At 37.7% G+C, this 24025-nt stretch overlaps 4 protein-coding genes across 4 annotated transcripts; 2 read left to right on the plus strand and 2 right to left on the minus strand.

The window, feature by feature from the left end:
* Positions 1–2: 2 nt before the first annotated feature.
* LOC114522853 (riboflavin kinase-like) lies at positions 3–3366 on the plus strand. Its single transcript, XM_028543619.1, has 4 exons — positions 3–190; positions 1119–1270; positions 1351–1453; positions 1953–3366. Exons 1-4 carry the CDS (start codon positions 91–93, stop codon positions 2099–2101), a joined length of 504 nt encoding a protein of 167 aa, XP_028399420.1. The 5' UTR covers positions 3–90; the 3' UTR covers positions 2102–3366.
* Positions 3367–10632: 7266 nt separating this feature from the next.
* On the minus strand, positions 10633–12025 carry LOC114522900 (uncharacterized HIT-like protein Synpcc7942_1390). Its single transcript, XM_028543678.1, has 4 exons — positions 11722–12025; positions 11359–11463; positions 11202–11277; positions 10633–10975 (listed from the first exon to the last, which is right to left on the minus strand). The coding sequence occupies exons 1-4, from the start codon at positions 11980–11982 to the stop codon at positions 10884–10886; spliced, it is 534 nt and encodes a 177-aa protein (XP_028399479.1). The 5' UTR covers positions 11983–12025; the 3' UTR covers positions 10633–10883.
* Positions 12026–12163: 138 nt separating this feature from the next.
* On the plus strand, positions 12164–15009 carry LOC114522925 (protein mago nashi homolog). The gene is made up of 6 exons (XM_028543708.1): positions 12164–12262; positions 12393–12451; positions 12875–12931; positions 13023–13076; positions 13168–13250; positions 13837–15009. Exons 1-6 carry the CDS (start codon positions 12178–12180, stop codon positions 13934–13936), a joined length of 438 nt encoding a protein of 145 aa, XP_028399509.1. The 5' UTR covers positions 12164–12177; the 3' UTR covers positions 13937–15009.
* Positions 15010–15946: 937 nt separating this feature from the next.
* Positions 15947–23811, minus strand: LOC114522922 (proline-serine-threonine phosphatase-interacting protein 2-like). Its single transcript, XM_028543705.1, has 13 exons — positions 23706–23811; positions 22310–22410; positions 22130–22204; positions 21976–22010; positions 21597–21706; positions 20740–20802; positions 20552–20647; positions 19695–19740; positions 19245–19324; positions 19067–19165; positions 18612–18708; positions 18204–18350; positions 15947–17587 (listed from the first exon to the last, which is right to left on the minus strand). Exons 1-13 carry the CDS (start codon positions 23736–23738, stop codon positions 17325–17327), a joined length of 1245 nt encoding a protein of 414 aa, XP_028399506.1. The 5' UTR covers positions 23739–23811; the 3' UTR covers positions 15947–17324.
* Positions 23812–24025: the final 214 nt, after the last annotated feature.

A 24025-nucleotide genomic window follows, 5' to 3' on the forward strand; every position in this document is an offset into this window, starting at 1 on the left:
GATAACAATCGCAGAACTTTTAAACATTTAGTTTGTTTGCCATTTAAATTTTTATTTTTTGTGTTAGAGAATATATTATATCGTAGATTCATGCCTGCTGAAATGCAACAGAAAACTCTGCCTCTATTCGTACGAGGAGAGGTAGTTAAAGGTTTTGGACGAGGGAGTAAAAGCTTGGGAATACCAACAGGTGAAAAGATTGTAAATAACTGATAAATATCGCCGTATTATATTTGTATTGAGAAACGTATTTGGCAAAAGCGAGTATGTTCTGTTTATATACATGTTTAGTATATATCTAGGAGGATTTTGCATGTATTTGTGTACTTTTATACACATCTACTATTTCATTCAAATCTGCTGTAATTAAATGATGCAACTAAATATAAGAATGATACATTCATGCAACTAAATAAGATTGATGGAATACGATACTAGATGGCTCTGGAGTATTTTGCTTTGTTAGATGCTAGAGAAATGCCAGGCGTTGCTCAGCCTTGGCTTTTATAACTTAATATGTTCTCTTTTCTTAAGAATGTGTATGAGTGAGGGCAAATGACCCCCTGGTGGAATGTATATTTTAATGCCAGGCATGAATGACTTCACAACAAAAAGCTTGAAATACAAATGGTATTTCTATTGCTTTGCCCTAATCCGAATCACCAAATAAGCGAATTAATATGTTTAAGCTCTTGTGGGTCTACCACTCTGATCATTAGCAGGGTTCAAAGTCAACTATTACAATTGCGACCTTTTGGTACCAGTAGTGGTCAGGGCCGAAACTATATGCAATAATTCCTTGCATGTATGTTATACTCAATGTTTTCACAAAACCAACACTGTAAAATGGTAAAGTAATAGAAAAACTCGTTTGAAAAAGTGAAACACAACATTTCTCCCATAATATAAACAGGTCTCAATCATTTCTGTCTGTATAATAGAATCTCATGTATGTTATACTCAATGTTTTCACAAAACAAACACTGTAAAATCGTAAAGTAATAGTAAAACTCCTTTGAATAAGTGAGTTACAACATTTCCCCCATAATATGAACAGGTCTCAATCTTTTCTGTCTGTATAATAGAATTTCAGCTGTAAATTGTGACATATTCTTTAGCAAATTATCCTGAAGATGTGATCAATAGTTTACCTGAATCCCTTAATACGGGTGTTTATTATGGTTGGGCAAGTCTGAATGGAGATCAAGTTTATAAAATGGTTCTTAGTGTAGGATGGAATCCATTTTTTAAGAATACAAAGAAATCAATGGTAGGTTGAGAAACCTGAAATATAAAATCCTTATTTCTGCTGTGTGCTCATTCTAATGTTTTATGTTGATTTGCCCACAGGAGACACACATTATTCACACATTCGCACAAGATTTTTATGGGTCAGAACTTCGTGTGTGCATAACTGGATATATACGGCAAGAAAGCACGTTTCCATCTATGGGTTGGTACAAGTTATAAAATTTGAACAATTATTGTAACAATTATTGACTGAGGTTGAACATAATTAATATGAAATATTATCAAGCTGAAGTTACACTCATGTTACATTCATTGAGCTGGTTACATTTGTGTTTCACATCCCTGTTCCTTTGGGACACTGATATCTTCGCCATCGGTGTGACGTAATGACGTGATACGACTATTTATTGACGTTAATGACGTAAAAGCCGTGATATCTTTTAAATAAATGATAAAATTTAAGGCCCAGTTAGACGGTGCAATTTGCAATGCAATTTTACTTTGAAGAGATGTAAATAAGTGAAGAGGCTTCAAAATGTAAGTGTAAGAATCGTCCATGTGGTGTAATAAGCATAAAAGTTCGGCATTTGCCAAATTTACATCTCTCAAAAGAAAAATTGCACCGTCTAACAGGGCCTTTAGTTACTGCACGAACTGTTTTAAACTTTCAATCTGTAAATTTCTTTCTCCGTTTATTTTAGATTCCCTAATTGAAGCGATTCAAAACGATATCAGAATAGCAAAAGAAGAACTTGATAAGCCTGAACATCAAGCATACAACTCACATGCATTTTTAACCGACAAATCTTTGACTCAAAAAAGTGAAGTAATTTTAGGATGTGCTAGTTAGTTTATTAATATTTGGGTAAATCCATGTACACTGGCAAAATTGCCACCACGGGGCTGATGTTTTACAATTTCAACGGACTGGGAAACGTAAAGCCTGAAGGCCCGTTTGCACTTGCAATTTTTGTCCGATTTTATGTGCGATTTTCTTCTTTTGAGAGATGTGAGCTACACTCAAGGGCGTAAATCCATGTTGGAAAGTGGGAGGGGGGGGACACCTCAGTTTGCCATAGATGAGTTAATGCGTATGATTGGCTGCTACGCTTAGAACATTTAGGTTGTAACATTTGTTCATACTTGTAGTTCTATAGTGCAGTTAGCCAATATATAGCCAATTACTTCATGTATCAATTCAGGGGCGCAGGAATATGTTCGAGATTGCGTGAGAGGGGGGGGGGGTCACCAAGAGGCGCCACCATGGTTGGCGCCGAGCTTGAAAATTTTTGAAATTTCTTAAGATCCTTGCTTTTGAAGTTGTTTTGAGAGCAATTACGCGAGACGATACATTTAGCTTAGCGAAGCAATTGCTGCTGTCTTTCTTCAACGTATGAAACGTTAAAACTATATTGTGATGAATGAAAACTTTGATCACATCTACATGTGTCCGGACAACCCGAATATACAATTTTGACAGAGCATACGTAACTAATCACTCGTTCACATCTACCAAAAGAAGAAAATCGCACAGAATCAAGTGTAACGCCCTTGCTGTAACATAAAATAAGCATAAAAGTGTGAATACATGCTTTTTAAAATAATATAATAGCAAATAATAGGTTTTCTGAAGGGCAATTACCAAATTAGATGCCGGCAGAAATTACTAGATGCAGTGAGTGAAAAAGGAAACTTTACGTTAATTAAATATTCTTAAACGCCATTGAAAAACGATAAAAAGGCAAATTTAGTATAAAGAAACCTCGAGCAGTCGCAGTGAACGAATAATAATCCCACAATCACCACATAGAGCCATTGTCGTATATACTCACCTTCAGCTTTTGAAGTCGCATCCACTGCGTGACACGCCAATCTATCGGTTTTCGCTTTCTTGTCCTGTTTCGTGGCGCCGTAGTTTTTGGCTTCTCCCATATCTTGGATAACCACGATGTTTTAATGGTCAAATGCTTGTCCTAGGTAAACTGTAAAGTTGCCGCAAGCATGTTTCATGCTCATATACAAACATTTATCATGAATAATCGCACATGTGTAATGTGTTATCATCGCTTTTCAAAATGGTGGATTCGTCAATAAAACATTGCATATTATATAATAAAAAACGGTTTATTAAATATTGATAATTTGATAAAACACCATTGATAAAAAACAACTTTAATGCCTTAAAAAATACTGCAGCCGTTTCTTGATTCCTTTCGTGGAAATTTTATGGAAATTTAAACATGTTGTTTGCGAAATTTTTGTTCAATTTATGGAAATTCCAGCCTTACTCGATGGAAATTTCAAATTTGAAAATGGAAGCACTGCCATTGTTCACCAGTTCACGGGGCTCACGGCCATACTCACGGCGCCATATTCAAAAATCTTTTCTTTCGGTGCATAAAAGCCTGCGAAAATGTTGTTTTTAATACGAAAAGAACAAGGTTTTCTATGAGTTTGAATACGCAAGGTGTGAAGCAAGTATTTCTAAACGTTTTAATCTAATAATACTGACAAAATATAGCAACATTGAAATTAAATTTAAAGACCTTGTGAGACAAAGAGGCGACGTTACTAAAGTTGCAATACGAGGTCAAGGACAAAAATCATTGACAAAAACACACTTGGCAAGAAGATAAGCACTTCGAAAACTTTGATTTATAGCATTTTCGGTGAGTAGAAAGAGAGTTTATCCTGTTTGGGATGAATAGACGTTTTATTTTTGAATCGTTTTTCGGAAAGGTTAACCATAAGAGATGAAGTTTTTAATAATACAATATATTCAAGTATTCTTAAAAAAAGCGCGTACATTTCAAGCAATTCTCATTCAAAAACGATAAAGCTTTCTATTTGTATAATTAGGCGTTTTTCATATTTCCTTTAGACTGTTTCATAGGCCTGTCAAACCTAATAGTGCTAATACTCGTTAAAAAATGCCACTTTAGTAAACATAAATACAGTTGTTTTATAAATTATAAAATTCACATTTTATATTCCCAAGGGCAAGAGATATTTTGACATGATTTATACAAAAACCAGGCAATTTCACCGCCGGGTTATCTAGGTTTTAGTTTCGATTTTCGCTGAAAAACAGAATGTTCCTTACTTACTTTGCAATCTGCCAGTTAGCAAGCGTGCCAGTTTGAATTATCGGCGATAACTGTAAGTCATTATTTTTGATTTGAAAGATTTTAGCATATGATTTTAGCAAAAGACCAAGCTTATAACACCGCTTTCGAAGACTACTGATAAAGAGATGGACGAAAGCCAAGATGAAATATCAAGCGAACCAACTGAAAGGTTTGAATAAGCCATTTATAGGTTCGGGAGAAGAATTCATATAATATAGATAATGAATTTTAAATATGCCGATTATGTTTTGCAATCGTATTGTTGAGCTCTCTTATTTCTCTGCCAAGCATGTTTCACTTGATATGACTGAATCTTCCGTTTCTTAAACTGGCCCTTAGTTCAAAATGTCTATTTTAGGCAGTTCTTATACTAGTATGAATAGTGTGAATAGTATTTTAGGGCCTGTTTATATGATCCCGTCTAGCCGGGACGGGATGTTTTCATCCCGCTTAGCCGGGAAACTCGCCTAGGCGGGATGGCGTGTTTATATGGAGTTCATTCTGTAGTGCAGGTTCCTTCGACGGCATGTTTTATTGTAGAAAACGAATATGCCAATATATACACATGCTCATAATGTATGTTAATCGCGAATCATCCCGGCCAAGCGGGATGGAGTGTTTATATGGCAATTTCTCGTCCCGTCTAAGCGGGATCCCGGCAAGAAGTGCCGGGATCCCGCCTAGGCGGGATGGAAAAGTGGTCATATAAACACTAATTAGTGTTTGTATTACAAGCGGGATCTCGGAAACTGTCCCGTCCCGGCTAGGCGGGATCATATAAACAGGCCCTTAATATAAGGGTTTTGAACGAGGGGCATCACCATCCCAAGTCAAACTAGCTTTCTGCGGCCCTGAACTGCCGTTACACACCTTTTTAGGCTGGAAAAGAACGAATCTAAAAAAAGCCAACCCGTTGTTACCTCATCTGAGAGTGTGGTTACCGCGAATGCTGAACCAAACCGCCCAACCGTACAATTTTTGAACGTGAAACCCGAGACTAAAAATTTAGAACCCGGAACTTGTTACTTGATTTCCAAACCAAATGCCCCCGTCACGACAGCCGATACTAAGGCATCCATTTCGAGTGGCCAAATCATAAAAATTATCAGTTCCACGGGAAGTTGTGTTCTCGTTTGTACTATTAAAGTGCCACCAGATGGTGGACCTGTATCACCACATCCTGGTAATAGCCAACCAGCTAGTACTGGTGGTCCAAAGCAAGCAACCATTCATCCAAATGTCACTGAACCAGCACGAAAAGAAAAAACGGGTGCAACACCTTCAAGAAGTAACCTGTCACCCACCAGCCGGAGTGATCCACTTACCATCCAGAGTGATCCACCTACCATCGTGAGTGATCCACTCACCATCCAGAGTGATCCACCCACCATCAAGAGTAATCGACCCACCATCCAGAGTGATTCCTCCACTATCCAGAGTGATCCAGCTACCATTCCAACCACTATAGAGCATGCGGCACCGCCTGTATCCGATAATCTTCTTGTTACCATACCAGAACAAGAACTATTTACCATTCTTCGGCATGGTAACACCAGTCAGATAAATGGGCGATCGTTTCAAAAGAGAACCATACATCAATCAATTTCCAAAACATCAAAAAATGATGCTGTTGAAAACGAAAAAATAAACTCTACTGACACCACCATTGTGAAACCTTCCTCTGTAGATGGGCAAGATTCGTCATCTACTCCAATTCGCCACAAGCAAACATTGCCGAATCCGGTTGATTCGACTATTCCAAATAATAACCATCACTTTACAAATGGACAGATAAGTTCACCATCTCTACAGCTACCATGCTATGACCTAGCTACCAACCATTCAGCAGTTGTAAACAGCGATCATAGCTTTGAGAAGGGACAGATGAACTCCACACCTATCTCCAGAAATCTACCATGTTTTGACAATTTAAGTACGACAACTACCAGCGGCAATTCGAGGAAGATTAGCTCAACAACTGTCAGCGATGACCATCGCTCTAGAAATGGGCTGACATATTCTCCATCAACCCCCGAAGTTCCACCGTGTCACATCCAAACGGCAATCCTACCCAAAGACAGCCCGCTAAAAAGTTCTTATTTGGATACACCCACCTGGGACCCCTTGTACCACCATATAGAGTACAATGATATAATCTCGGCGCTTCCCAACGATTTACAATACCTCAAAGAAAGCGAGCTACTTCCGCTTGCCCACGAAGATTTCGCGAAATATCTCGAAGATAGGAATCTTTATACCCCAACTGAAATGATGACGTTAGCCGATGACGATGGCGTGGTGCCTTCGTCCTCGCCACCGTTGCCAGGCGACGGTGACACTTACATGGACTCAAGTTCAGACGGAAGTCAGGAATACCCTTGGGAGGGTTTTGTTTCTCATGGTGAAAATATTGTAAGTAGAGCGATCTAGTCACTTCTCCAGCTGCACTGAGTGTATTAAATTTGGGAAACCAAATATTGGGAAGGATCCCTATTACTTTCTGTGTCCCGACCACGCCTTTGCGAACCCCTACTCTATTGTTCAGACCCGGGGCACTCTCTCTCACTTATTCCTGCCCCGTATACATTTCAGTACAAATCGCCTTCGGGAACTGACCTGGATCACCCGCAGTACGGCACTTTGAACTGGGGCCTGACGCCCACGATCATCTACAAAACACCAGGGCCGGACATCTCGTCGCAACATGTTGGTGATGACTACATGAAGTGTAGCATCAGCGCCGGAAATGTCGAGCTGCTGACCCCACCTCCAGCCAATTACAGGAAACTGCTGCGTCGATCTCGCAGGAGAATGCAGAGGAGACGTGTTAAAAGAAGGAGAATATATTTTGAAAGTATGGTTTGTGTGATTGATCATATTGGTAATATTATGACCGTTTGAAAATGGGTCTCTTCCACCAACACCGGCATTGCTTGCCTAATGTAGGTCCTGGGCAAGATACCCCCCGCCCCCACTTGGCGATTTCCCCCACTGGAATGTAGTCTTTTCTATCGCTCCAACAAAGCAAAATGCGAGACTAGGGTCTCATTTCTCCGGCACTATCGTGTGGGAACAAAATATTACCGCATGGTATAGCACTCTCTTAACGAACCTTTCAGCAATAGATAAACGGAATGAAACAAAAAAACCCCGGTAAATTTAACGCTACAGTTTTCTTAAAATTGATGTATTTTAAGATGATGAGAGCGATCAAGGACTCCAAGAAGTGCCAGTCAATGAAGGGGACAAGGTAAGACAGATATAATGCTTTAATCATTGTTTCAACAGTCACTGATCAATGATATTTGTCTTCACTCAGGCTATGGAACACACATTGGATACAGGTAAATATGTACATATTTTAAAATTATAGCGATTGCGCGGTGAATCCCCCCAAAAAGCAGTGTTTATATTTTCGACTGCATGAAGGGGTAAACGAGAGATGGAATAATTTTTCGGACATGCGCATGCAGGCCCTGCATTCACATTGTAACGATGTCATATGTCACACAGATAATTATGTACCTGATGATCCCATGTGGTTTGAAGATGCCACTGGGGAGAATGGTGGTGAAGAACAACCATTCAGGTAATGGTCCATTCGGTACAGTCTCGTTCATTTTAACCAAATCAGAATTTTGACCACGATCATGAAATGGTTGGGTAGACCTACTGAAAACTCATTTACAATGTTTTATCTTCAGCGATGGTATAACCGAACAAGATATTGCGGATTGCTCCGAAAATCTTAAAAATGCTTTGCCTAGCGGTGACGAGACTACGGACCCAGTAAGCTTCGTTTGTATAACGCATCTGTTATAACACTGACCATTTCGAAATCAGACGATCAGAATTTTGTATACTCACTTTTATACATTGTTTATAGTTTCACCTCCTCAACGAGGCAGTGGAGTACATTAAGGACCTTGAAGGAACAATTGATGGTATGATGGGTTATGGAGGTGGATTAGAAGGATTGTGCAGGAGGGGTTGGGACGAGGGTTCAGTAGGGGGGTGACCTAACCAACATCACAAGATAGTTTGACTGGATAGAATTATAGCTACTTCATATTGAAGAAATGTTTTTAAAAGTCTCATAAATTTAAAAATTATTTTCATAAAATCTCTTTATAAAAGCAGAATACGTTTACTGCTCTGTTGTAGTCTTTAGGAATTTTTTTGCAGAGCGTGTTTTTCTTATATTTTAAGACCTTGGTGGAGACTGTAATGATGCGAAAGTTGAAGTTCAAGAAGATAATGAACTTGAAAAATCAACCGAGTTGAATGCTAGTAGGTTTTATAAAACACTTATGGCAAATACGATTAGTTCAAGTCTTTCCAGACATTCAAATCCGATCCTGAATCAGGATGTAATTTCTGTATAGACGCCATAATCAGTTATAATTATCATCATTATGATTATTATTTTGAAAACAGTTTTCAGTGAGGTTAGGAAACTCTTCATTTCTTGTAGGTTGTGAGGATATTTTGAAAACTTTACCCACATTTTCATTTGATGATATGGATGAACAATCATCTCGCGGTAAGTCTCACGTTTTTGTCTCAGTAACGGCTATAAGCCGATGAAAAAAGATCTACTTAAAAATCTGCCTAAAATAGACCGATGCAAGCTAGGGTTCAAGTATTTTGTTTTGTATGCGTACAGTTAGTCGTTTCTGACAAAATAAAATAGATGAGAGTATGCATTAGTATGCATTATTAAGTTTTTCATTATATTTCTACATGCGAGCAGAAATCCAAGAGATTCTACATAGCATCGATCAGTCCTCGGAGAAAACATGTGAATTAAGTGCGGAGGGTTTTGGTGAAGAACCATCAACTGATCTTGCAATCCAGGGAAAGAAGCAAAACACACGGAAGAGAAATCGTCCGAGGAACTCCAACAAAATGCAAAAGAAAAAAAGATCCTCGCAAAATGAGCCGATGTCTAACAATACGGCTCGAAGCTCCCCCGAGGGTAGTTCAAGAAGTAAAAGGTATTGGTCCGTCGATAATCATCAATTAACCATTAATAAATACTCGATGTGATGTGTCAACAAGGCCAATATTGGGTCTGCCTTATTAAGTCGAGAATGGCGGGAAAGATTTTCGCCAAAACAATATAAAATGAAAATGGCGGGAACCGAACGAGTGGGAAAATTGGTTGTTAAAAAACGGGAAAATAGTTTCTCAAATAATACAGCAACAGAAATGGCGAAAAAAATTCTGTACATTTCACAGTATAAACGGTTAAAAAAAGGTATTGCGAGAATATGTCTTGTCATTACAAAATATAAACTGGAAAAGAGTAAATAGCTAAAACTAGTAGTGGTATAGGGCAGAGATCTTCACCGGCATTAGTACCTTGGGTTATGCCGAATTTTATTCAACATATAATTTTCTCCAAAACAGGTCTGTTCTCGACGGCAGCCCAAGTTCAAAAACGTCCAGCAGAAGTAACAGCCGAGCCGGAAGCCGCTGTGTAACACCCATCGCACCGAAACCACCTCCCGGGGTCTTGCTTAGTCCATCTTTGCCTGGCCTCATCCACCTACAGGTTATAGGCTCGCCGTTCAATTTACCGAAGCCGCCCATTGAAGTTTACTGTTTCTCGCCACCCCCGGTACGGTCACAGATGATCTCGCCTAAACTGGATGGCGCTCCACGGCTGATGCCCACCGCGGTTTCGCGACCAATATCCGATCCACCGAATCTTCAGAAGGCGCCCCCTGACCCACGCAATACTACCACAAGGACCGGATCGGATTGTCAGGGTTCAGGTCAGGTCACCAAACTGTTGCCTGCTAAGAAATACTGTCTTAGATCAGGGAGAATTGCAAAGTGAAAAGAAAAATGAAAGGAGAAATCGTGTAAGTTTCTTGGTTTATTATAGTTTTGAAGCACAAATACTGTGCAAAATGATGCGTTCAGATTTTAAGACCAAAACTGATACTCAGGAAAAGTTCTTTCATCACCTTGACTTATGATTGGTGTTTCTGTCTCCAAAGCAGAAAAAGGGAACTCAAAGTTGATGAAAATAAGTAGATGAATCAAACACTATGGAAAGCGGTTATGCCAAGCCCAACTGCCCAAGCCAAGGCCAGTATATTGTTGTGTGAATTTTTGTGTTGAAATGAGTCTGCACTAAATCTTGAGTTGTAAAACCTATAGTGAGTCATTGTTGTTATGTAAGCAGCAAAGAATAATTTTATTTGGTGCACATCAACCTAAGTCATTTCACCGAGATATGTTTCATGTTTTACTGAGATATTTACAATTTAATCCTTAATATTAAAATTTAAAGTTGTACAGTGGAACCATATGTACTGTATAAAGTTTAGTATTTGTGTTGATGTTTGAAATATTTAAATTGTTGCACACATTTTAGAATACAAAAAAATATGAAATGTACGTAACAAACACCAAAATTTTTATTAATGACATAGTCCTTATTTTCTCTTAAAAGTGAATGATTCTTATCTTAGCCAAATGCTACAGAATACATCATCCTGGGGGCCAGTTCATCAGGCGACCTCCAATAATGTGTATGTGTAGATGATACACTGACTGAGCACCATCTCTGCCATCATTGATTACTACAAAATATAAATTGTTTCATTATAAATATTCTAATCATCCAAACTATATATACCATACTAATGCATAGAAAAACATCCCAAATGGTTTCATTTTGTAGCTTTACATTAAGTTTTGCATCCAAATAATTTTTAAAACATACTTTGTTTTTTCGAAAGCTTGGTTAAGAGATTATAATTCATTAAAATGGTTTGGGTTGGTCACAAACACTATCTGCTGACTTACCAATTCTATAGCCAGATTCATGCAATCCTTCTTGTTTTGCAACTTTCTTGGCAGTCATCATTAAATGTCCCAGCAACTTGAATTTCAAGGAATTCATGAATTAAATAATTGGACACCATTAAATAATTCTTCAACTACATCAAACACATATGGGTACCTGTGTGTCATCTTCACTGGCCTCGGATAAACGAGCAATTGGTTTTCTTGGTATGACCAAAACATGTTTTGGTGCAACTGGATTGACATCTCTGAATGCTATACACTGTGACAAAAAATGATATAGGTTGTGAGGCTTCTTAAGGGGTAGGAATCACAATTAGGTTTAGGAACCAATTATACCAATGCTTTTTCTTAGTTGCTCTTTTGGACTGAAAGATCTGAACCGTAATTATTAAAAGGTAACCCTTACCTAACAAACCAACCCAGGGGCAACCCCTACTTTCCATACACCTTGGCCTCCCCCCACAGATTATGGGCCTGCACCCCTCGTTTGGCAATATATTTTATCTACTACTTTTACCTTGTCATCCTCATAAATCATATCAGCCGGTATTTCCTTGCGAAGTATCTTGCCAAATATTGTATCCCCCGTAGTATATTTCCCCCCTTGATATTCCTCTGACGCTAGCTTGGCTTTGGAAGCACCATCGTCGCACCCCTCGCCCCTGTTAGTGCAAAATTTCTCCACCTGCACACTTCTGGGTAAAAAGCTAAATGTCGCAACTGTTGTCACAAAAAGACGACGAGAGATTAGCGAAAATGGACGAAATGCAAGCGACATTCTCCAAGAAAGTGAAGAAACGCGAAACGTGAATGGAGGTGGTAATCCCTAATACTCGATACCCACCCGGGAAATCGTCTCATTTTTATATTTAACCGGGGGGTGTAAATGTAGGACACTTAATATCAGGATGTCACGCTCTCTCACAAAAAGCCTGGCAACTAATTACGAAACACGCGGTAGAAGAAATCCATCATGGCGGATTTTTATGTTCGTTATTATGTGGGACATAAAGGCAAATTTGGACACGAATTTCTCGAGTTCGAGTTCAGGCCTGATGGTAAGTGGAAAGAATATTAAGCAAAGTAATAGTTAAGCTTAGTTTTGTGCCATACTTTGTGTGAAATTTGGCGCATTTATGTGAAGTTTTTGTAACCGCTTTCTTTAAATGTTTGGTCATTTTTTCTCAGGTAAGCTAAGGTACGCCAATAACTCGAACTACAAGAACGACACCATGATCAGGAAAGAGGTGAGTAGACTCTCACAGGGAAAAATTCAAAATTTGTAGTAATAAACAAACATTTTTTTTACATTTTCAAACTTGTGTCAACTGGCCTTAGACAGTTAGACTAGTGGCCTATTGTTGGCACTGAGCACTCATAAAAGCATTCTCTGTAGCCTCTACCCCAATATATATTTCATTCTTCCCTTCTTTGCCCCAGTATTTACCATCCAATATGCCAAAACATCAAAGATCTTCAATTTTGAAAAGTCATCCTATACAGTTTAAATCAAGTCTTCTGTATGTAAATTCTGTATAGAAAACCAACCTGTGTGCCAAAGGCCTATAGTATTTGCTACTTAGAATGCACCCCATAAGAGTAATATGACATGGTGGATTTCTCATAACAAGGGAAATGCCAAAATTTACAAAAAAAATGTAATTTTTTAGGCTTTCGTCTCAAAAAGTGTTATGGATGAGCTGAAACGAATCATTGAAGACAGTGAAGTATGTATTGATATTCTAGTATGTTTAAGATGATTTGGGTGAGCATTTGAAAACTTGGCATGCTACTTACACAGTATTACTTCTTATGTAGATTTTAAAAGAAGATGATTCAGTTTGGCCACAACCAGACCGAGTTGGCCGGCAGGTAATATCACATGATATTCACCTAAGCTTGGTTTTGTCATTTTTTAGCTTTACATTTATTGATATTTTAACTGCATTACAATTTTTCTTAGGAACTTGAAATTGTGATGGATGGATTACATATTGCTTTTACAACATCAAAAATTGGATCTTTGGTTGATGTGAACCAGTGCAAGTAAGTCCATTAGCAGTACTCTAGCTGTGGCGTTCACAGCTACCTACAAGAATTACAAAATTGATTTATGTTAACACAACATGTCAAAAATCTAATACAGTTTAAAACTGTAAATGCGTACACAAAAAAATGTATCATGCAGAATTGCAAACTTCTATTCAACTGTAATATTGCATAGACAATGCTGCATATTAGTTGTTTGCAACAGCATGATTAAAGAATTTTAGTTGAGGGTGTAAGATTAAAAATTTTTTTGGCGATATTGACTTTTAAAATTATCGTTTTTTTTGTGGTGACAACATGCTATGGTAAGTAAAAAGAATTCCTAAATGAACATCCATTTACATTGAGTTATACAACCTAAGATTTATACAACCTAAGAAAATAGCCTAAGGAAAAGGGTTTTTTGTATTAGTACAGTAAATGAATTTGTGGTCAAGGCATATGGAAAATAGCTTAAACGTAATATGCTGTTATGTTCTGAATGTATTTGAATGCACACCTGTATTTGAGCCAAGATTATCAGTCATATTCTTTTTGTTCTATCAAGGACAGTTTACTAAGATAAAGTTTTACTTTATTTTAGTGATGCTGATGGTCTGAGATGTCTTTACTACCTAGTTCAAGACTTAAAATGTCTTGTGTTTTCTCTCATTGGCCTGCATTTTAAGATCAAACCAATTTAAAACAAAAAAAACATTAGTCTATTCTAGGACTTGAACAATGTATAAATCACGTAAATAACTCGCAGTGAAAAAGCAGACTTACGATTTAGAGAAAGATAACTTTGGCACATACGCACACTTCACGTTAATTATCAATAAGTCAAACAGACAGAAGCTTTGCACTTAAACCTGCTTATTAATAGGCGTTATGCGCTGTACTGTAGACTAACTTTGGATTTAGGCAACAGGAGGGAACTAAGATACCTAGAAAGAGCATACTCAAATTAGTATAATTGCAAAGATTAGTTGGAAATTTTTGTGAAATGCGGAAATTTGCAAATTTGTATATTTTTGTATTACGTAAAGAAATATAAAGGCCCGTTTACACTTTCGATTTTTGCTGCGATTTTCTTCTTTAGACAAATGTGAACGAGGGAATTAGTTACGCATGTTCAAATAAGAGCTCTTTTACATCAGAGCATTTGTAACTAGTTACTCTTTCACATTGACCAAAAGAGGAAAATCGCACATAAAATTGCAAGTGAAAACAGGCCTTAATACATAAGTATATAAAATTTGCCAACTTTTCATGCCATTTTTCATACGTTTTTTTAGCATGCTGTTTTCCGAAAGTGTCCTTTTTATTGCCTAAATCAGTAAAGAATTGATCTATAGCGCCTAACGTCTATTTCATGTGTATTACGTTTTGAACTTTGCAAGCTCACGAACCGGAACGTGACACAGTTCACAAGATGTTGTGTGGTTTTTCGAAAGATGGATTTATTTTTCGGTGCACAATAGTCCCAGTCCTTTTTCTTGCTTTTGTCTGCTCTAGACTTCTCTAGACATTGTTCGATTACGTTCTCATGCTCGGGTGCGCGAAAAAACCTGGGTACGAAGATATAAACGACTCAGTAGCCAAAAGACCTGTTCGGCTTGTATGCAAATTAACACATTTCAAATCAAATGGTTAAGTTTTTTTGGCTATTCCATGGTCACAACATCTGAAATGGGTTCATTTGCATGCAAGCTGAAATGGTCTATTAACGTTTTTTAAAAACTTGTATTTTATGCAATAAAGTTGAACAAACTTAGACTCACTGTCCCTGTTATTTTTAAACAAAGCCATTCGGTTATGAGCAGATATTATTCCCAGATGGCAATAACACACTTTGCACCTAGTCAAGGATAAGAAAAACTGTATATTCTGCAACGCTGGGGCTGATTGTGAAATGCTAGATAGCAGTATTCTACGAATAGTTCAATATTTCACACACATTGCAGTTAAAAGGCATGGTGATGTGAGCATTAGCTAAAAAAGGTTAATTTATATTTACAGCAATTGAGCTAGTATAGTATGTAGGTTATAGAACTGAATCATTCATTTGGCAACTACTAACGAGTGAAGAGTTTTTAAAATGGCCCTTGGAGTGTAAAAAATTTCTTATTTCCCAACTCATACGCTAAGGGACTTCAATTTGTGGCTTGGGTCGCCTAAAGTCTGATGATAAAGTTTCCTACAAGAAATCACCAAGTTGGTGGTAATTACCAATCATCTATAGCCCCGTTTACAACACACTCGATTTATTGGCACGGCTAAAATGGGTACCTCCGTGCGCAATTTTATTTGTCCTCAGGCTACTAAAACAATGGACGGGCACGGATGAAATATGCGGCACGCGTACTGTCTCATTTTGGTCGTGCCGTGCCAATAATTCGAGTGTAGTGTAAACGGGCTATAGTAAACATGGATAGATTAGAGAGCTTAAGCATGCGACGTTTTTGTCAACACGGACGTCACGCGTACAAAATTTTGGTGTTATAGATGGCGTCAGCCGTTTTTGTTTAAAATCAGAAACCGCAGTCCGTGCAGTTTCCCGTCGTAGATTTTAAGCAAGAACGGCTGACGCCATTTTTAGCCGTTAAATTTTGTACGCGTGACGTCCGTGTTGACAAAAACGTCGCAGGCCAAAGACGACGTAAGAATGGCGAATAAAGGGCGTGGCACATCCCTATTTGGGACAGTGAACTGTAATAAATAACTGAAGCGATACTTCCTCATTGTTTTCGTGAAGCCAAAATTGCGGGCATTACCTCCAGACACGCGTGAGCATCATGCCATTTATTCGCCATTCTCACGTCGTCTTTGACGCTCCCGTCCTCAATCTAAATCTATCTCCGTTAATTAATGGGAGTTGGGAAATACTACACAGTATTCATACATCACACGTGGGTATTTACTTGAAATCCTTTATCTTAGAACACTATCGTAATAGAAATTGGTAAAAGTTCACTGAATTTCTCTATTTCAACTTTGATTGTTATATATACGCACGTCACTCAGTTTCAAATACAATATTCTTGATTACAAATATATTTTACATTCAATTTAAAAATTACTAAAATAATTGTGAATATATGACCTTGAATACATAAATTGAAATATTAATTAGCGCGATCGAAGAAAACTACAACGAAAGTTTTACTACAATCTAAACCTTGCCAGGAATCATTTCTATCGGTGAATGTTTATATAAAATTGAATATACAAAAGTGTCGTTTGTTGTTGCCATTTTTCTAAATACAGTACTACCTAATGTGCAGACCCGCCGTAAGTGAAAAAGGTTTTGAAAACCTCAAAAAGTCAATTACGCATGCTAGACATTAGACACATATATATGAACATTACAATACTTTAAGGGTGCACCGTGAACCTCTCGACTGCAAACTTCAAAGGTTTGATTTATTTTCTAACCTTTTCACCTTAGGTTATTACTATTATTGCTTTGATAATGAAAGTAACCATTTATAAAGTTTGTTTGTTGGTAAGGATTATACTATTTTATGTAGTTGGTTGGAGAGGGGAGGGGGCATTCAGCCGTGATACTGCACGACATTGTTACAGGGTTAGACGAGGATACAAATATGCACGATTGCACATCACAATGCGTTAAGAAAAAGAAAGGGAATGCGAATAAAGAAAGGGATTCGAATATATTTAGAGAAATATTCAGTAATCCAAACCACAACCTATCGAACTATTATCTCTAAACGACAGATGTCGAGAGAACGCGAAGCTGATCTCATTTCACCCAAGGTTGAAATAAGAAACATTTTTTAAATAGGTGTCTGAGCTAAATTTTCTAATAACTCAGACATAAAACATGGTTAATCTTCTCATTTATGATGTTTAAGATTAAGCCACGCCTCTGTTGTGAATATTTATAATAAAGTTTATAGTCGGAGGTTTAGGGCTATAAATAACTGTTCATGGGCACCAGGCCTTTCTCGGCGGTCCTGCTTATGTTTAAAATTTTGGCCAACACTAATTGCCTCGCGCTATTCTGCGTACAAATATAGTTGTATTGAATGCTAACTAATCATTTGAACGTCTCTCTTTGTTTATTGCTTACTTTCGATGACTCGACACAAATTCTCGCGGGAACATTCCTTTACGTCCACGAATTTCCCCGCACCACCACGTGCTGTCTTCCTCGCGCAGCACTTTAATGACGTCACCTTCACGGAATGAAAGTTCCTCGCTGCCCTGCGCATCATATGGAAAGTCGGCCTTGACATATTTTGTCGGGGGTTTGATCTCTGTTCGTTTTTTCAAGTCCTGAACCGTAGAGTAGGTCGGATCCTCTTCTATATCATCGCCGTAATCTATCACTAAAGTTGGAATAAAAAATTAAAAACAGGATAGTGTTTTTTTCAATCGCTTAAAATCACCTGTTGTTAGGTATAACTTTGATTAAATCCTAGTATTCCTAAGTCGAGAATCCTCTTTAATAATATTTGGTTCCAAAGCTGAGATTTTATTGCTTTTCAAGCATTTTTAAAAGGGTTGAAAAAATCAGACGAGTTTCTGAGATATCAACACGGTCAAGCACGGAACAAGGCTAAGATAAAACAAACAAAATTTAAAATTTTTATCTTAATAATTACGATACCCTTTTTAGCAATACCCGACCCATCATACTTTTAAATTTATCCATTCCTATTCATATTAAGAGGAGTTTTTACCACCAACTTTCCCGTCTAAGATATGTTCCCGTCTCTAGTATGAATTCGGCTATTGTTACACCTGATCTCGTTTCAACAAAACTTGCAACTTGGTCAGTATGAACTGCTCAACAATATGGGAGATTGCTCAATTCACTTAAGCGCACGAATGATTGCCATCAGTTGTCAAATGTGCTCAACAGCAAGTAAACTGTCAAACGCATGTAAAGCTGTCAGAACTCAGAAATCGTGCCCTGTTCTAACCGTCAACAACATCGCTTACCGTTAGTTTTTGGTACAGTGTTCGCAACCGTAGGTGTAGGTGGCAGACTAACTTTTGCCATGGGGTAATTTGGCTGTCGTTGTGATGACTGTAAACCAGTCTTCTGATTACTCTGCGTCGTGTAGAAATTCTCGTAGAATATTTCAGCTAGATGAATTGAAATGAAATAAGAGTGCTGATAGGGAAATGCACAATTTATGCATATGTTGATCATATAATTTTGACACAAAAGTAAACTTGTGGCGTTTCGTCGTGAATTGTAGCATATAGTGCATTCATGCATAAACTAGAAAGACAAACTATAACTAAACATGCATAAACTATAAACCCGAGTCGTGAATTCATGCATAAACTATAAAAACAGCGAATTGTAGTTCTGGCGATCTCGTGTGTCTTAGAACCACTTACCAGGCCTCTCGCATCCGGTTTGCTTTGCACTTAGGAACAAATGAAGATCCGAATTAATATCGCACTGTTCTAGAGACTTCCTTACTTCTTCGCAATGCTGGGAAAAACAAAAAAGACACGCATTCAGGCGCCGCAAAAATTCCGCCTCGTGGAGAACCGCCCTTAAGCCCTAATTCCACGGGCTAAATTCAAAAGAAACAGGCGAAATATTTCGCATTTCGCCGAGAAAAAGCGCACGTGGAATTAGGCCGTTATAGAAAGGTCTGACATGCTCGAAAATTTCCGTTTCAGTTATAAAAACTGCGGTATCCAATGTTTAATATAGATATATAGATATATAGATTTTTACAAAATTAGGATGATATCTCTGAGTTAACTTATTATGAATTATATTTCAATTACAAATTTGTTTTCGCGAAAAGATCACTCAACCAATGCAATTTGCTTTGACAAACCTGGTCAACCCTGACGCAGTTCGTGGACCCGAGGTTCGTGTACGTCCACATACTATTTCGTAGAAAGGAAATCCTTTCGGTTTCAAGTTCTTGGAAAGTCTAAAAATTTAAGAATTACATGGGATTACCCCGAGCGATGGTTGACACGGATTAAGACGAACTAGACCAACAAACTTACATTACAGCAGGTGGTCATTTCTCTTTCCCATTCTTTACGCGACTCTTCCAAAGCTCTTACTGTGCTTTGATAGTTTGCATCTAATAAAAGTTTGAAATTAGCCTCGAGCAAATTGATAAGAACTATTTTTTGGAGGTTTTAACAAGCGGCAGGGGTGATTTCGACTCATCGGAAAGAGCTTAGAGTTGACTTAGCTTGTTTAACGTTGGGATACCTAATGATAGCTAATGGATAACTAATGATAGATAGTTTTATTGAAGCAAGTTTCGATGTGATAGGAATTAAATATCACAATAATGTAAAATTCTGCATGAGCAGTTTGATGCATATACATGTAAATCATGAGAATATAGAAAAGAGGCAGCTGACTGCTGGTGCTAGAATCCTGAAATGAAATTAATATTTATATCAAAGTGGAGTGACAACTGGCAAAGAACGAAATGCACTTACCAGCATTTTCAACTGCCGTTTTCGCCTTCGATAATCTTACACGAAGCTAGGCGGGATATGGTATGTTTGTAAAATGCGGAAAATGATATATTAGAATCGGCATATTGAAAGCGGGCAATTTAGCCACAGCAATATACCGAAATTTACGATACACTGGAAACCCTAGATATACAACCTTGTTGAATTTATCAGCATTAATTCACTTCACTTACTGAATGCTAATTCACAGGAGTATGAATTTTGTGTAACTTTGTCTGCCTGATTCTAGTGGCATTTTTGGACATTAAGTAACAGATTTACGATACTCATGATGTTCGAAACTTTCTTTAAATTTTCATTCAAGGATATTCCTTTACATCTCATATCAAAAGAAAACCGGTTTACTGATAATACTGGTATATTGTTTTGATATACCGATACCGAAAACCTCTTATACTGAGCATAGCCGCATTCTCTATGATACGGAGTATTCTAGCTTAGCCTGGTTACAAATCTGGTTAGGATGGTCTTTCAGTGGGACTAATGAATTTTTACCTCTCGCCTTGTTTTGGCTATGTACACACGAGCGTTTCGAGCGTTTTCACTTTCGTTTTCATACCAAAACGGTTTCAAACACCGTCAATTTAAAATAGAAGTTAAAGTTAAGTTATATAAAGCATATTTTTCCTCGGTCGTGTGAACAGGACGTCAAAACAATAAAATAGACAAAAACGATTTTGAAAACGCTCGAAAACGACGCTCGTATGAACATAGCCTTTAAACTGGTATCGGCAACATAACATGGCCGCTACGGCTATTGTCGGGTTGTTCCCTGGGAATGAGCAAAGATGCTCTATGATAACTCCAAATGTACCAACCTTTTCCTCCTCTTTACTTTGCTGCGAAGCAGATTTCTTCAACGTGTCCTCACACTGATCGTGTTCTCTGCATTTTTGTTCGTAATTTCTTTTTGCCTAGGTAAAAAAAATATGCTTGGTTAACGCAGGTTTGCGGTGGCAGGTTTGCAGTTCATCACAAAGGCAGACAACACAAAGAGTGAACATACTTTTACGTTGTTTTCAAAACAGTTCCTTTTCTCTTTCTGCAATTTTTTCACATTCTCTTCAATCTACAAGAATTCCGCAAAAATATTACCTGTACTCAAACTGGGCGAATTTTCTGAACCGATTCGGCAATATTAATAAATAGCTGTAAAGTTTAATGCGTTGGACTGTATAAATAATAAGTTGTTCGCTTAACTAGGTACAGATTTTGCCAACCAGAATCGCGCATTTACCTATTCTGGTCTCTGCTACTCAAACGACCAATTTGCGAGGTTAAGCATACGGATGATCTAATCATGCATTATTTTTTTAACATGTTGAAAAATTCTCGAAAATTGAGAGGGCACGTGATCAGCCTTGGGCAGGGCCTTCGCACGCCTAGGCCCAGGCCTAGCCCGCGGTGTGCAGCAGCCTGGGTTCGAGGTAGAAACTTAGAATAAGAATTTACGCAATTCAGAATAAAACCATTGAGAAATAACAAATTGTTCGATGAAAAGTGATTGAAAACAGGTACATTGCCTACGAAATAGATGTAAAAGGGAAAAGCCTCAAGATTAAGAATGAAGTTGCCGTTCTGTTTTAAGTTGGAGTGATTTAGCAAAAGTTTAAGATGGATGAGTGCAATGGATGAGTGAAGACTGAAGATCAAACGCCCAACCTGTAGTGCGACCGTGAGTTTAATCGTACTTCGTGGTTTTTAATGATGTAAACTTGTAATCAATCATACAGTCATTTATGCCGTTCGTTTATAGAAAGCCTCTCTTAATAAAAAGTTTCTCTTTTGGCAGGGCTTGTCTAGATCTCTTTCTCTGACCCGTTGCCTTTTCTACATGTGGAAATGTGCATAGTGTATTTTTACCGGTTTCCTTTTGTTTTTTTGATCCTCCCTAAATTCCCTGACTTCTCGATCAATTTGGTCAATTAACTGCTGACTGAACTCCAGGTGAGCACGTCCCATACTTTCAGTTTCTGGAAATTGATACAATTGATGTGAAAATTGTACCAGCATGGAGGCATGTGAATGAAATAAATTTTGAGAGATCTTCCACACCTAGAACCTAACCAGATACAGTTACAATAGTGATTTACTTCTGACAGACAAACTACTTCTTCCATCTTTTGCAATGTGTGCTCTTCTTTAAAAAGTCTTAAATACATGTAAATATCTATTCGAATATCACATGTACAGACATCTAATACTGACAAACAAGGTATCCATGACAAATCTGGTTACAAACCTTGCCTGAGGACATCCCATGACTGCCTCAATGTGCTGAAAAAAGTAAGAAAAAAAACATGTCACAATTTAGAAGTAAAAACACATTTGCTTGCTATACTGACTAGATCTCCAAGCTTTTCACCACCCAAGTGACTCTTCTGAAAAGTGCATACCCTATTTCAACTCCATTCTCTCCAGTTTTTGCAAGCTTTAGCAATGCTTTGCCATATCTTTCTTCAGCTTCTGCTCTGTATAGGAAATTTAGCCACAATTGATCCACAAGTGTACATTCAGTAACTCAAATCTTTCTTTATTACAATAAAAACTTTCAATGCATTAGGCCTTTAAATTACCTTTGTTTAATAAATTCTTCATAGTCCACACACATTTGTCTGCCATCTTTCACCCGCTTACACAATACATCAAATCCTGTTGTACTGTTAAAATCGCTGCCCTGTTGGATATTAATAAATAATCATCTGTCTTACCGGTACCCAAGATGAATAAAATTTTTTGACATTAGAGAAAGCAAAATTCAAATGAAACTAAAAATTTAAAATTGTTCTATGAATTGCATTTGTGTGTTTCTTCAGTGGGGTTGTTATGGCTCTATATTGGTGAGCACAAGCAATGCAGTGAGTATATATTTTACCATAATGGTGAATTTCCACTTGCAGAAAAACAGTTGCATACTTTGAATTTTGATAGAATAAATAAATTAGTTCAGCTTGACTGTTCTCATTTCAAAAGAAAATATGCAAAAATTTTGCTAGGAAACCATTCCTCTGCAAGTGAAAATCCAGCGTAAATGCAGATGTAATCTCATTGTGATATAAATTGTATATATATTGTCATCCTCATTGATGTCATGTCCAGGAGGATGGTATGTATCATTAGGCAGAATTTGATGTGCCAGGAGGGGTAATTGCATCTAGTCCGTTCCACCCCAGATGGCCTGGGCCTCTCTGTGTTAGCCTGTCCCCACCCCTAGTAGGGGCCAAGTGGGCCTCCTGTCTATGCTGTGTGTCAAAGGTGACTAATATAAATGACAATTCACAGACCCCACCTTATCGACACCCACCATATTTTCTGTGTAACATGACATAACATGTTTTAATGAGCTTAAGTCTATTTTATTTGATACCAGGGAGATTTTGCTGGTAACTAAGGGAATACTGCAGTCCTGGTTTTTCTCAGTGAATATATTGTATATTGCATGATAATATATACAGTGTGTGCATTACCAGGTAATGTAAACAGTACTCCGTAAAAGGGAAAGATGACTTACAATGAAATATGAAAACACTCGGCCGTCAGGGAAACTCAAAGTCACGCACTGAGATTTAATCGACCCAATGTTAGTTTTATACGCGTACATGCCGCGGATTTAAAAAAACCCGTATCTTTGACTTCACATTAACACGTAAACATAATATTTATCGGTCCAACAATGGTATGCTTCAGCTAACAATTTTATTACCGCTAGCCGACGAATGATAGCAAGAACAACAATTTCCACTCGCATAATATTTTATACGATTTAGAATCTTAGCGATCATTTTCGATTTTTTTCAACATACATACAAGATACTTTGACAGTCGCCGACATTATACAGAGATTATTTTAAAGTTTACTTCCTGCTTTCAATGAGCGAGCATTATGTATTTAATTCTACGCTGGTCTCTGCGATTTTACCCGTAAAGTTAAACACTAGCACACTTAAAGAGAACATCAAACAATATACTCACCCAGAAACAGTCGACAAACCGCGTTTTTGTCATGATTGGTTCACGTTTTGTTGCAAATCAAAAGACTTCTTTCAGACCATTTCACAACACTAATTTCGAAACAATTTCTGAGTATCGTGTATATTTAATACGTACGACAACTTCCGATGCCATCCGACAGGATATTGTAAGAATACGCACCGGAACACATTCCACAACAATTTTTTTTTAATAAATTCCCAGTAATTGCTATACTTGCGAGTCATTGAAATTCAAAAAAGTCGCAATTACTAGTTAACGATCTATATGCAACTATCTTATTCTAATAATAAATTTTTATT

This window comes from Dendronephthya gigantea, unplaced genomic scaffold (assembly GCF_004324835.1).
Source record: "Dendronephthya gigantea isolate DGI-Jeju-01 unplaced genomic scaffold, DenGig_1.0 000024F, whole genome shotgun sequence".
Classification (NCBI taxonomy): domain Eukaryota; kingdom Metazoa; phylum Cnidaria; class Anthozoa; order Malacalcyonacea; family Nephtheidae; genus Dendronephthya; species Dendronephthya gigantea.